The sequence below is a fragment of the Helobdella robusta genome (assembly GCF_000326865.2).
Source record: "Helobdella robusta unplaced genomic scaffold HELROscaffold_4, whole genome shotgun sequence".
In the NCBI taxonomy this organism is placed as follows: domain Eukaryota; kingdom Metazoa; phylum Annelida; class Clitellata; order Rhynchobdellida; family Glossiphoniidae; genus Helobdella; species Helobdella robusta.
In genome coordinates this window covers 8552790-8567241 of record NW_008704902.1, presented here as the reverse complement: position 1 = coordinate 8567241, position 14452 = coordinate 8552790, and the positions used below count along the sequence as shown (strand labels likewise).

At 34.1% G+C, this 14452-nt stretch overlaps 2 protein-coding genes across 2 annotated transcripts in view; both read left to right on the top strand.

Moving 5' to 3' along the window:
• Window positions 1–835: 835 nt before the first annotated feature.
• On the top strand, window positions 836–7816 carry HELRODRAFT_162982 (hypothetical protein; the record flags this gene model as incomplete). The annotated part of the gene is made up of 6 exons (XM_009025025.1): window positions 836–919; window positions 1953–2150; window positions 4169–4358; window positions 4596–4689; window positions 7192–7294; window positions 7658–7816. 6 exons carry the CDS (start codon window positions 836–838, stop codon window positions 7814–7816), a joined length of 828 nt encoding a protein of 275 aa, XP_009023273.1.
• Window positions 7817–11618: 3802 nt separating this feature from the next.
• Window positions 11619–14452, top strand: part of HELRODRAFT_162981 (hypothetical protein) — a gene marked incomplete at both ends in the record, with an annotated part of 8692 nt that continues 5858 nt past the window's right edge. The window contains 2 exons of the mRNA XM_009025024.1: window positions 11619–11691; window positions 12368–12551. Coding sequence (XP_009023272.1) covers window positions 11619–11691; window positions 12368–12551 — 257 coding nt within the window. The remainder of the gene's footprint in view (window positions 11692–12367; window positions 12552–14452) is intronic.

Here is a 14452-nt window from a genome sequence, read left to right as displayed (position 1 = left end):
GGTGCTGTTTCCAGTGACCGATTTCGATTCGAATATTATGACAAAGGGATCTTAGCCTATCACTTGCCTCGTGTGTGATGCATCGTTTAGCATGTATTCATATACGATACTTGTGCGTGTTGTTGATTTCTCTGAACCTAGAAAGAGTGTAATTGACCTTTATCTTTAATTGAAAATTTTTATCATCATTACCTTTAATTGAAAATTATATAATGATATACGCCATTGCGCTGTAAAAAGTACATTGTTTGGTAATTAGCGTATAGCGCTAAAGGGGCATTAATATATATGCAGTTAGCATATTTTCTGCTAAGGAATAATTAGCATATGTGCATTTAAAAGGTCATTAGCATTTTATGTATATGTTCCATTAAGCTATCGGAATCCATCTCTGATACACCGCCCTTTGATCAAACCAAAAATCAACAGGATAAACATTAGTGTATGGTAAAATTGGTAACAAATTTTTTTAAATGCGGGAGAAGTTAAATTTTGGTTATTTTTTGGAAGTATGGTTTTTTTACCAATTCACACATGAGGTAGAAAATAGGAGTAAAATGTCGTTCATTACAAGAAGAATGATTAGTGTATATAACAGGTAATCGAAATGCTGATCCCATTAATACAATGTACATTCAGTCACTATATGTTGCATACCTAAAAACAGCAATGGCAAAAAACTTGCAAGACGTTGAAAACAAAGGTCAAAAATAAGTTAATTGATGATAATAGTAATAAAATGCTTGTATTTATAGCTGTGTAAGTTTTCTTCATTGGTTTATATCGTGGAAAGTCATGAAATTTTTGAATGGGCCATGGAAAAGTGTTTTCTAAAATGGATATACACCCTAAGCGATCGGCTTCTACAAATCCTACGTCATCTTTAACATTTTTTTCTTTGTCCAGTTCAAACTTTCAGGTAAAAACAAAATTTTACGTCAATCATACGAGAATAGTTGTATCGATCGATCAATCCGTCACTGGTCTTTATTAATTTCTTTATGGACTGTTAATGGCTTTATGTCCACCAGAGTTGTTAATTTTGATGTTGCATAGGCTGTACTTTTAAAATATTGGTTATGGTATAGGTCTTGTATCAAACTTGTTATCGCCGATGCTTTTTAAATATTGATAGAAAAAAAAACTTGATACCAATGCTTTAGAGAGTTTTTTCAATTGATAAATTTGTGGTTCTTGTCTTTGGCTTTCTTGTTCTTAAACATTCTTATTTAACTTGTTTTGTGGGCGTTATCTGTAATACTCTGAAACTTTGTTGTTCTTGTGAGTAATTTAAAAACAACTTTAAAAACTTTTCATGAATAATTGACAATTTAACTTGCTTGTTTCAAATTTGATAATGTTCAAACAATGCATTACACGGTAATTTTTCTATTATGTTAACTACCGAATATTGACAAATATAAGTTGAATGCTTTATTGTAGCACCGTTTTAAAAACGACAGGTGTTCGTATCGTTGAAAATGTTTTCAGAGATGCGTTTCGGCATTGATATCGGCAATACATTTTATAACTAGTATTGGCGATACCATTTTTGAATAATGGTAATCTTGGCGTCCACTTTATTTTTTTCAATTTCAAAATTTTTTTTTCTATCTTTGTCCAATTTTATTAATTCAACACTTCAAATCCACAATATTAACTGTTCTTTAAAAAAGCAAGCATTATAATGAAGTGCGAGGCTTATGTACAATGCTTATTATTGTCAATGGCAGATATATGAGGCCCCCTGTTGTTAGCAGTGTTTTTAATGAAAGTCAGTAAAACTTTTTGTTTAATCAGAAAACAGGAAAAAGACCGTTGTGTGTTGATAATTGACCAAAAATAGACGTGAGAAGCAATAAAAAAGGTCGTCATCCGACACTGATTATTATCATTGAAATAAAGCTACACAACGATTTTATAATTTTATTGATTGTTTATTACTTAAACAGGTGAAAAATATGAGAGGTGAAGAAGGATTTCTTCCAACTATGTCATGCTTAATTCCAACGCCAGATGCAAATGCCATCACAGCGGTGGAAAGATTGCAAGTTCTCCTGCTTACCTCTTGGACTGAGTGTATCAGACAACTGAGACCAATTCTCTTATCAACATGCTGTGCTTCTTCACAGAATATAAGCAAACTTTGGGTTTGTAAAATTTTTTTTATTTATTTTTATTTTGCGCTATTCAGGGTTGAATCTTGTTTAAAGTCTCATAGTATTTTTTTTTTACAAAAATTACTATTCAAAATTTTTTATTAAGACTGGCATAACTTTAGAAACGGAAAACATATAGTTGTGTTTTTTGCTAATGAATGAGGTTTACGTGAGAGTCAAAGAAGTTTGTGTGTGATATAAACTGAGCTTTGCACAGATATTGTCAGAAAGTTGTAAGTCGGAGGATTTTGCTGGAGTCGAAGTGGGAAATCTCAGAACATATGAAAATCGTATTTTTTTCATCCAGCTCTGTATTGAATTTCGAAAATCTATTTAATTCACGTTCTGAACTCAACTTTCAATGATGTCAATTCTAACAGTTATGTGTGAAATGAGGTCATCACTATATCAGTGACGTGTAATGAAGTCATCATATCTAACAGGGATAACCGATATTACTAAACTAACCATGCATCAATTTTCGTTTTAAAATTTTTATGCAATATTTTCATTCAGCGAGAAATTCGTGACCAAATTTATGAAAAAAATTATACATAAAAGTTTAAAAAATAATTTATTACAACAAATTAATTTAATTGTAATGGAAATTGATTTATGGTTTTGCAGTTGACGCTAGAAATCTATGTATAAATAGAAAATGTTTTATTGAATTGCAAAATAAATCGAAGCATTTTTTGACGATTTTTTCACGATTTATATTTTTAGTTTGAACCCTCATGTTATATCTATGAGAAAATTACGTCCTAAAAGTTGCTTGGACATAAAAATAAAGAATTTAATATTTTGTGGACTGCTTTTGGCTTATCCGACTTATTTTCCTTGTGACATTAAACTTTTTCCAGCTTGTTTTTTTGTTGTTGTTATTTTAATTAATTGATTATGTTTTTCGAATCTACTGATCGCCTACAACTGATCGCCTAATTTGGCGCAAAAAATTGATGGCAAAGAAAACATCGTCCTACCTCGGGAGAACTGGGTCTCTGGACGCTAAACGATGATTGATTGATGGATATGTTTTTCGACTTATTCACTTAGATGGGCTTAAGCAATTTTACATGAGGGTGTAATTAAAATCAATTTTGATATTGGTTTATTCAGATTTTTCTGACCTAATTTTATTTATGGTGTACTTTTGTTATGTTTCGCGCTTAAAATTAAGTTATACTGTATGACGTCATTTGTTTATAAACGGTAATTTTCGTTATTATTTGAAAATATTTTGCACTGACGATGATATATTTTATATCGAAAAAGCTTTTTGCAATTAATTATATTAATAAACATGAACAATAATAATTTTAGTTTTTTACTTAATAAATTAAATAATTATAATAAAATTTTAATTAGAAAACTTGAAAAATTAATGTATAAACATAATAATTGTATTAACGCGGTTGATTTTCTTGAAAACTATATATATATATATATATATATATATATATATATATATATATATATATATATATATATTGCATTATAACATTCAAAAATGCAATAATGTAATATATATATATATACTGTGCCTCTTTATTGATTTCTTGTTTGTTAATGCAAATTATGGAATATTTATTCATCTCATATTGCCTGGAATAATATAAACGTGACATAATAAACGTAATAATAATAATAACAACTACAATAAGTTTGTGTACATTTATTTATTTTTCAGTAGTTTCCAACTGTAGTCTCATTTTGTTGAGATTTCGTGATTATTCATCTTATATGTAATCATGATATATTCTTCTGAAAACTATTGTGGAGTGAATTGGTAATAACAATTAGATGACTGACAAAATTAATTTTGCTGTCAATGGGATGGTGACTTATAGGAGTTGCTGTCATAGGATTAGCCTGATCATCGATTTAAATTTTGCGGTCATGTAGCGTTTGGAATAAATTAATGATTTTAATGATTTGTTCGTGTTTTAAGATGGTGCTTTACGTTTATGGAATTTCAAGCATTACTGAATGTATTTGTTATTATCTAGGTTTCATTTGCATCAAGTTTGAACTGTCATGAGCTAAATAGAAAAAAAGATAAACTGAATACCAGGTTCAAAAGAATTATGGAATGTTCATCTCACAGCAACAACTATTCATCATCGCTTGATCTCAACAAACTGCATATTTACCTTTCCAAACTGGAAAACGATTTACTTAACTCTTATGCACCTTCAGGTTTCTTAATGTTTATTTCTTTACAAGCTTTTTCTTTATAATATTTTGTTTTATTTTACACCTTTTTATAATTTTTGAAGAATCTTTTTGATGTTTTAAAAGTTTTGTTTTTGGTTCATTCCACGTTTCATAAATGAGTCTTTTTATTTTTAAAGATTCATTTCAATTTGTTTCTCAAATAGCTGCTTTACTTTACCTTAAAAATTCAATTAATTTCTTTTTTTGAGTCAACTCTAGAACAAAATATCCCCAGAGTAAAATTCACAAGACATAAGCTCCCCGAACAAAAATCTTCCGGTCGAAAATCTTCTGAACATGAAACGACGGTAATGTTCGCAACAGAAATTTGGCTACGAATTTTCAGTTCAGCAACGACTGTGTTGAGCTTCTTAATTGATTATCAATTTACATTAACGTATTCATTTTTTTTTGTTTTTTAAATTTTTGCTGTGATTTTTATTTTTTAGGTTTTCTCTGTCTCTTTAAAAATATTTAATGGTTTTTTTATGGTTTTTTTAAGTTTTCAAGTTTTTTAAACGTTTAAAAGGATTTTCAAGTTTTTAAAGCTTTTTTTAATCTTTTTAATGGTTTTTTTGGCGGCAGAACATATAAAAGCGAGTGGGGTGATAGGAATTGAAGTTGTGATGAGAATTGCTAACAGTATGTTTGATGATGAAGGTATACCTGAGGAATGGCGACACAGTGTGTTGGTGCCGTTGTATAAGGGCAAAGGAGATGTAAGAGATTGTGGGTCATATAGGGGTGTGAAATTGCTAGAGCACCGAATGAAGGTAGTGGAGAGGGTGCTTGAGAGGAGGTTGAGAAATATGGTGACAGTTAATGAAATGCAGTGTGGGTTTATGCCTGGTAGGGGAACGGTGCATGCATTGTTCATGGTGAGAATGTTGCAGGAGAATTATAGAAAGAAGAAACGAAGATTGTACATGTGTTTTGTGGATCTAGAAAAGGCTTTTGATCGAGTACCGAGGAAGGTCATTGAATGGGCGTTGAGGAAGAAAGGAGTGAATGAGAGACTTGTTAAAGCTGTGATGCAGCTGTATGAAGGGGCAAAGACAAAGGTGAGGGTTGGAAGGGGGATGTCGGACGCTTTTAGTGTTAAGGTAGGAGTGCATCAAGGATCAGTGTTATCACCGTTTCTGTTTGCAATTGTGATGGATGTTGTGTGTGGAAACATAATGGAGGGGTTGTTATTTGAGATTTTGAATGCAGATGATTTAGTCTTGATGGCTGATAGCATGGAAGAATTGCAGTTAAAATTTGACAGATGGAAAAGTGTTATTGAAAAGAAAGGGTTAAAAGTTAATATTGGTAAGACAAAGGTAATGGTGAGTGGGGAAGGTGGGGAGCGAGTGATAAGTAAAATAGACCCCTGTGGGGTATGTAACAGGAGAGTGAAGGCTAACTCGGTATTGTGTATAGGATGTCAGAAGTGGGTGCATAAGAGATGTAGTGGTGTGAGGGGGGCACTGAAAAAGGTGGAAGGCACGTTCAAATGTAATAAATGTGTTCATGGTGTGATTAATAGGACGGACGCAAGGACGGGGTTGAGTGGTGGTATTGAAAGAGTGGAAAGCTTTGTTTACTTAGGGGATAGGCTGTACGCGGATGGAGGATGTTTGGGCGCAGTTACGGCTAGAGTTCGTGTGGGATGGATGAAATTTAGGGAACTGGGTGGGGTATTGTGTGGAAAGAAATGGTCAGTGAAGATGAAAGGGAGGGTATATAAAGCATGTGTGAGAGCAGCAATGGTATATGGTGGTGAAACTTGGGTGTTGAGGAGAGAGGAAGAAAGTGTACTGCAGAGGGCTGAAAGAGTTATGGTGAGGATGATGTGTGGGGTTAAAGTGAAGGATAGGAGGAGTAGTACAGAGCTGATGTCGAGGATGGGACTGGATGAGGACATTGTGACATTGATAAGGAGATCGAGATTGCGGTGGTATGGACATGTTTTGAGAAGAGTCGGGATTAGGCGAGGTTGAAGGAGTGATAGGAAGGGGTCGTCCGCGATTGGGATGGAGAGAGCAGGTGGAGAAGGACAGGGTGAAAGCGGGGTTGCGTGATACTGAGGCGAGTGACAGATGTGGATGGAGTCGAGGGGTATTTCGGTTTCATCATAGGTAGCCAAACGGCAACCCCCGATCTCGGGGAAAATGCCGTCTAAACGTGTGTTGTTGTGTTGTTGTTGTAACAAAAGGTTAATAGTTCTATAGGTATTCTTTTCAAATTATATTTTTTAATACGTCGTTTAAATAAGATTTATGTTAATTTTATTTTAAAAATTACTATTAAAAATCTTTTCAAATATTTGATTGGATTTTGGCTGCTTTTAACAACCTATTTTCACGTGACGCAGAGATTTTTTGTTGCTAACGAATGTTGAAAGACCCCAAAATGATAATATAATTTTTAATTATGGTTTTCACTAAATTATACATTGCTCTTTTACAATATACAATTGTATGATTTATTTATTTACATGTTTTATAGTGCACCGTATTAAAATAAAATGATTGGTTATCACAGGGGTGGGCAAACTTTTAGTTGTTAGGGCCAACATTGAAAACTGTTTTACCTTTGGGGGCCGCATATATATATATATAATATATATTATATATATATATAATATATTATATAATATATATATATATATATATATGCAATTACTTATACAAGAAAATGCTTGTTCACATATATATGTGGATCCAAATATTGAAAACATTTTTGCAGCAAACATTTTAAAATTTGGAAATGCTACATCAGACAGAGAGCCATAAAATTCTAACAAAAAGCCTGATTTAAATTTTTCCTTCAGTTCACAATTGTATGTCAAGCAGTTCCAACTGCAGGTCTTCAGGAGGTGTTTCATCAATTTTTATTCTATAATGGGCTGTGAGAGTCGTGAACAAAGGTTCCAGGTTTTAAAATCTTCGATTTTTTTTCAATTTTAATAGCTAAATCATCTATTTGTTCTTGGTATTTTTGAGCTACTATAGCAGAAATCAACTCCTGTTTTAGCAATGGAGAATGACAAAACTTGTTCTCATCTGCTTGTCTAGAGAACAGGGCAAGTTTTGTCTGAAAAGGTTTATAATGGTAATACATTTCATGAGCAAACAAACTAATGCCTTGAAGTTTATTGTCCAATTCATTTAACTTTTCAATAATGTAAACGGCAAACATAAAATCTAATTTCCATTGTTCATTTTTTATGTTTGTAACAAAATAGAGAAATTATGCTTTTCATTTCTAAAAAAAAAGAATTATTTCTTTTTTTTTAGAGCCCACACGCGACTCAGTGCGTTGCCAAGGCTCAGCCAACGAACACTACAATGGTAGAAGATGTCAGAATGTTTACTTTCCATATCTTCAAGCAATACTTTGAACTGCTTGTGGTTAAGACCTCTGGCTCGAACGATGTTTATTACACCATCAACTGAATCAATAACATGCTTTTTAAATTTTTTTGATGAATGACACAGTGAAGAGATATATCTATATCTATAAGTTATAATCTGGATATTTTTCTTTTATTTTACTGTTTATCAGTGTGAAAAAACCATTGTTTTCCTGTCAAAGCACGAGTACCATCAGTTGTTACACTTGTTAACTTGTTCCATGCTAATCTATTTTTTTCAATACAATTTTCAACATAATGGAATAAATCCTGGCCAGTAGTTGTATCCTTGAGTGATTTGATAACAGTCAAATCACTCAGTCAGCAATTTTTTTATATATATATTAGTCTTTATTATTACAGCTCTGACATACGCAGAACCACTTACAATGTAACAGATATATATTATCTATATATCTTTTTATTATGTTCTTCAAATCCTCATCTATTGATTTGAAGCAGCCATCTTCGCCACAAAGGCTATTTATTCTTTTCACACGACGTACACATGTATTTATGTGCACGCGCAAGCACCGCATCATATACGCTGAATATATGATAGCTATTGAGATGATTGACTCAGCGCGCATCTTAACCACTGAGCCATCTCGCCGGCCAACATGCGACAACTTATGTCGTCTACACATTTACCAACCTCGAAAGGATGGACGGCTGGGTTGATCGGGGGTCGGCTACCCGGATGAACCTGTAGAAACTGCAGAATTTGAACCCGGGTCGTGGGAGTGGTAGACGGACACGAGAGACCCCATGATAACAGTTAATTATTTCTCTTATAGATGGAAAAGTGTTATTGAAAAGAAAGGGTTAAAAGTTAATATTGGTAAGACGAAGGTAATGGTGAGTGGGGAAGGTGGGGAGCGAGTGATAAGTAAAATAGACCCCTGTGGGGTATGTGACAGGAGAGTGAAGGCTAACTCGGTATTGCGTATAGGATGTCAGAAGTGGGTGCATAAGAGATGTAGTGGTGTGAGAGGGGCACTGAAAAGGTGGAAGGCACGTTCAAATGTAAGAAATGTGTTCATGGTGTGATTAATAGGACTGACGCAAGGACGGGGTTGAGTGGTGGTATTGAAAGAGTGGAAAGCTTCGTTTATTTAGAGGTTAAGCTGAACGCGGATGGAAGATGTTTGAGCGCTGTTACGGCTAGAGTTCGTGTGGGATGGATGAAATTTAGGGAACTGGGTGGGGTATTGTGTGGAAAGAAATGGTCAGTGAAGATGAAATGAAGGTATATGAAGCATGTAGGAGAGCAGCGATGGTATATGGTGGTTAAACTTGGGTGTTGAGGAGAGAGGAGGAAAGTTTACTGCAGAGGGCTGAAAGAGCTATGGTGAGGATGATGTGTGGGGTTAAAGTGAAGGATAGGAGGAGTAGTGCAGAGCTGATGTCGATGATGGGACTAAATGAGGACATTGTGACATTAATAAGGAGATCAAGATTACGGTGGTATAGACATGTGTTGAGAAGGCATGAAAGGGTCGGGATTAGGCGAGCGTTGGAGTTCGAGGTTGAAGGAGTAATAGGAAGGGGTCGTCCGCGATTGGGATGGAGAGAGCAGGTGGAGAAGGACAGGGTGAAAGCGGGGTTGCGTGATACTGAGGCGAGTGACAGATGTGAATGGCTTCGAGGGGTATTTCGTTTCATCATAGGTAGCCAAACGTGAACCCCGATCTCGGGGAAAATTTCGTCTAAACGTGTGTTGTTGTTGTTGTTATTTCTCTTATAAATACTAACAATTGTGATGTGTCTTGTATATCTGTGCTTTCATCCAAAGCAAGAGAGTACCACAAAAAATTTTTACTTGCAATTTGATGCTGTTGTAACAAGTTTTCACTTTTCAAGGCAATTCTACAGTTCTTCTTGATAAAGAGTTACTGTCAAATTTTAGGCTCTGCTCTGGACACATGATGTTTACTGCATCTAGCAAGCATTCCTTGACAAACTCGCCATCAGGAAACGATTTATTTTTTTTTGACAATTTTGTGATATAATACCAAACTAGCTTCTGTTGCAGCATCCTGTTTTGAAGATCGTTTGGTAAAAGTGTTTTGCGGCGATTTAAAATTTTTAAGTAATTTTGGCATTTTCTCTTTAGCTCTTATCTGTTTAGTTGTGTCTAAAATCTAGATGTTTCGATCGTTGGTGTGTTTTCAAATTATATTCTTTGAAGACGTTTATGGATTTGCCACAAATTAAGCAGACAGCTTTTTCATCAACTTTAGTGAAATATGATATTTAATTGTCCATTCCTCACATTCCTCATTAAATACTCGAGGTTCGCCATCAATCTTTCTTTTTTTAATAGTAGACATGACTTTTAAATAAGAAAAGAAACGATTAAAAATGAATACAAAGATTGCTTCCGCCTGCACAAAATTCAATTTCAAACAGTGTTGCCATTGAATTAGAAAAAAAAGGCTGTATGGTTTAAATTAAAATAGATACTAATAAGCACATTTCTAACATAATTTTCTAAATTTAATTCTCGAATACTGGTTTTTAATTAAATACTATAAGTTAAACTTTAAAACGAACCCAAAATATAAATTTTTTAAACGTTAATCTGGAGTACGTACAATGATTATTTTTTCTGCATACGCACTACAGACAGGCTAATGGTGTTGTCCAAAAACCGCTAGCCCAAGAAGTACTGGATATTAAAAGGATTAACTGAGTCTCATATGGATCAAGCTTCGCCTAGAAAAGCAAACAGTGACTATTTTTTCTGCATGATTTACGATCAACCGCTAGAAAAATCAAAAAGTTAAACATGAAGTTAACTAACGTCGAACATGCTATAAATTTTATCATTAATATATATATATATATATATATATATATATATATATATATGTACAAGATTGAAGATTACACACAGTTTAATAACTTCACAAGGTTTAATAAAGTTGAAACAAAACAGCTTCGTGTTGTTGAAATTTTATTTAAAAAACTTCTAACTGCAAAATGGGGTGTAATCTTCAACCGTACATGTTTATCTGAGAACCTCCTACCAAATTATATATATATATATATATATATATATATATATATATATATATATATATATTATAGTTATACCTAGCGAATCATGTTTCGCCCAACATAGACTACTTGTGGCAGACCTGGTTGTCGAACTTTCAAAACATAAGTCTAAACAAATGCCTCTGAGACTCAAAACGTGGAAACTGAAAAGCAATATTCATCGAGAAAAATTTCAACAGATTGTCGCAACACAATTAGACCACCAAACGCAAGCCAGTACAGATTGGAGTACATACAAAACCGTTTTGATAAACGCTGCAACTACAGTTTGTGGGATAACTGGTACAAAACGTCAGCATGAACGGGACACTTGGTGGTGGAATGACAGTGTACAAAATGCAATAGATGATAAGAAAGCTGCATGCAAGCAATGGCAAAAATCAGTCTCTTGATGACCATAAAATTTTCCGTGAGAAGAACAACTATGCAAGACGTCAAGTCGCACTGGCTCGGACAGATCAGTGCAGAGTGGCTCACTAAAAACAAAGGTGAACAAATGTATTGTAGAGCAAAACCAGCAAAGCGTACGAAAAAAGACATAGTTGGTGCTATAGGGACATCCCTAAAATAAAAAGGAACTCTCGGTTTCCAACTTTACGAACGTAGATAAGTATTAATTTAGTTTCGAAAAACAAACAAATAAATCGATTTTAAATACTTTTTACTTTTCAAGAATTTTGTTAAATAAAGTTATTAAAGTTTAACTTAGTTATTTTTTTGCGTTGTCAATATATAAGGTCACAACAATTGGCGCAGTCGACAGGATTTTTTTTTTTTCAAATATGGCCGAACTGAAAATTTTTCTGGAAGGATTTTCGAAGCAAATGGAGACACTGGTCAAATCAATAGTTCAAAGTTCGACAACCGTTCCCACTTTCGAAGCCTTTTGTTCAAAAAAAGAGCTTTGGACTGACTACTTATCTCGTTTTCAAACGTTCGTTTCTGCCAATTCAGTCCCGAACTCAAAAATTGCTCAAGTTTTTCTGACGAATCAATCTCCAGAAATTTACAAGCTTCTTTAAGTCGCGGCATCTCAACTTTCTCCTCCACGTGATGTCAACGAGTTACAAATGAATGATATTTCACAAACAATGGAGATAAATTTCAGTCCCAAGCACTTTATTGTCAGGGAAAGATATAAGTTCTGGAATGAAATTTCTAGAAAACCAGGTGAAACACTACAAGAACTTGCATCTAGAATTCGTCAAGCAGCAAGTACATGTGATTTTTCAAAAATAAATGATCCTTTAGATGAAGCACTTAGAACAAAATTCATTTGCTCTGTAAATAACGAAGCTGTTCTTAAGTCTCTTTTCAAAGTTCCAAAAGATGAATTAACATTCTACAGAGCAATAGAACTAGCTACAGAAGTTGAAGAAGCCTCCAAAGTCGCTAAAGCAACTGTAAAGCTCTCCAGAAGAAAAAACAGAATTTGTTTCTAAAGTTTCTAGAAGTCCTACTAACAAATCAAAAGAAAAAGCAGTTCTTTTCAATAAAAAACATGAAAATTTCAAATTTCCTTTTTCAAAAGGCACCTGTCCCAGATGTGGAAACAAAGGTCACCATGCCAGAGATTGTAGATACATAAATACAAAGTGCAATTTTTGTCAAAAGACTGGTCATCTTGAAAAAGTTTGCTTAAAAAAAAAGTTTCAACAAAACAGTTCAGTTAGAATTATACATTCTATTCCTGGAAATACACCTCTTCTTCAAAAGTTACTCTTCAAGAATACTGAACATTTTTTTGAATTAGATAGTGAAGCAAGAGATAGTTTTTGTTCTTTAGAAGTTTGGCAAAAATGGGGTCGACCCAAACTCCATTCTAATTCTACAAGATTTATTTCAGCAACTGGGGACAAAATCCCAGTCATTGGAGTTTGTCAGGTTTCAACTTCTATTCCAGAATCAAATGATAAAAAAATTGTAGAATTCAATGTTACAAAACTACCTAACCTAAATCTTGTAGGCAGAAAAGCAATTCTTGATCTAGAAATTGATGTAACAGCAGCTTTGAATAAACAAGTTTTTCAAATTAAAGAAAATTCAACTGATGTCAAAGTTTTCATCTGTTGTCAACAAATTTGTGAAGATTTTAAAGAATGTTTTGAACCAGGACTTGGATGTTTGCAAAATTTTGAATTGGAAGTTAAGTTCAAACCAGATTCAAATCCAGTTTTCTGTAAAGCTCGAACAGTGCCATTTTCATTTCAAGAGGATCTCAATAATACATTAGATGCTGGTATTAAAAAAGGCATCTGGATTCCAGTAGATTTCAATGACTATGGAACACCCATAGTACCCATAAAAAAAACGATTAAATCCAGGAGAGGAAAAAGTAAAATTTCGAATTTGTGGGGATTACTCAGTTACTGTGAACCCCCAGCTGGAACCACATCGACATCCAATGCCACTTCCTGAAGACTTGATACAAAAACTTGGAGGAAGTCGTTACTTTAGCAAAATAGATCTTGCTGATGCTTTCAATCAAATAAAACTTGCTCCAAACAGTCAAAGAAAACTTGCATTGAGCACACATAGAGGAGTTTTACTTCAAACCAGACTTCCGTTTGGTATTATTTCAGCTCCAGGCTACTTCCAAGAAATCATGGATAGACTAACTTGTGATCTGAAAGGAGTCGCAGTTTATCTAGATGATATTCTTGTTGGAGGATCCAGTGTTGATGAGCACAATAAGAATTTAAGATCTCTTCTTCAACGCCTTCGTGATAAAGGTCTGAAATGCAACAAGAAGAAATGTGTTTTTGGACAAACTTCAATTGAATATTTGGGTCACATACTTTCAGGAGAAGGTGTTAATAAAGGAAAGAATGTTGACGCCTTGTTTAAAATGCCACACCCTACTAATATATCAACATTACGATCATTTCTGGGTTCTGTTCAATTTTATCACAAGTTTATCCCTAATCTTGCAACGATTGCTGAACCTCTGACATGTCTTACAAGAAAAGATACACCCTGGAAATGGACTTCAAAGCAAGAACTAACTTTTCAAAAGATTAAAAAAATTCTTATGAAAGACGTCAAGTTGGCACATTTCGACAAGTCGCTTCCATTGGGTATTTCTTGTGACGCGTCAGAAGTTGGATTGGGGGTAGTTCTGTTTCACAGGTATCCTGATGGGGAGGAACGACCATTATTCAATGTTTCAAAAACACTTACTGAATCCCAACGTCGGTACAGTCAAATTCACAAGGAAGCACTAGCTATAATATATGGGTTACACAAATTTCACCAATATCTCTATGGACGAAAATTCATTCTGGTCACTGATCACAAACCGTTGTTGGCTCTTTTCAATCCTTCAAAAGGAACACCAGTGATAGCAGCAAATCGTTTGGCTCGCTGGGCCCTGATGCTTCATCAATACGACTATTCAATTGAATATAGAAAATCAACAGATCATGGAAATGCAGATTCACTTAGCAGATTGCCACAAGGTGAAGATCCAGACTTTGATTTTCAAGAAAAAGATGAAGATGAATTTACAGTGTGCGCAATAAAAATGATTAGTCAACAACTTATACCGACAGATGCTCAGACTCTGGCAAAAGAATCTCGTANAGATCCCATCATTTCAACTGTTTGTCGATATGTC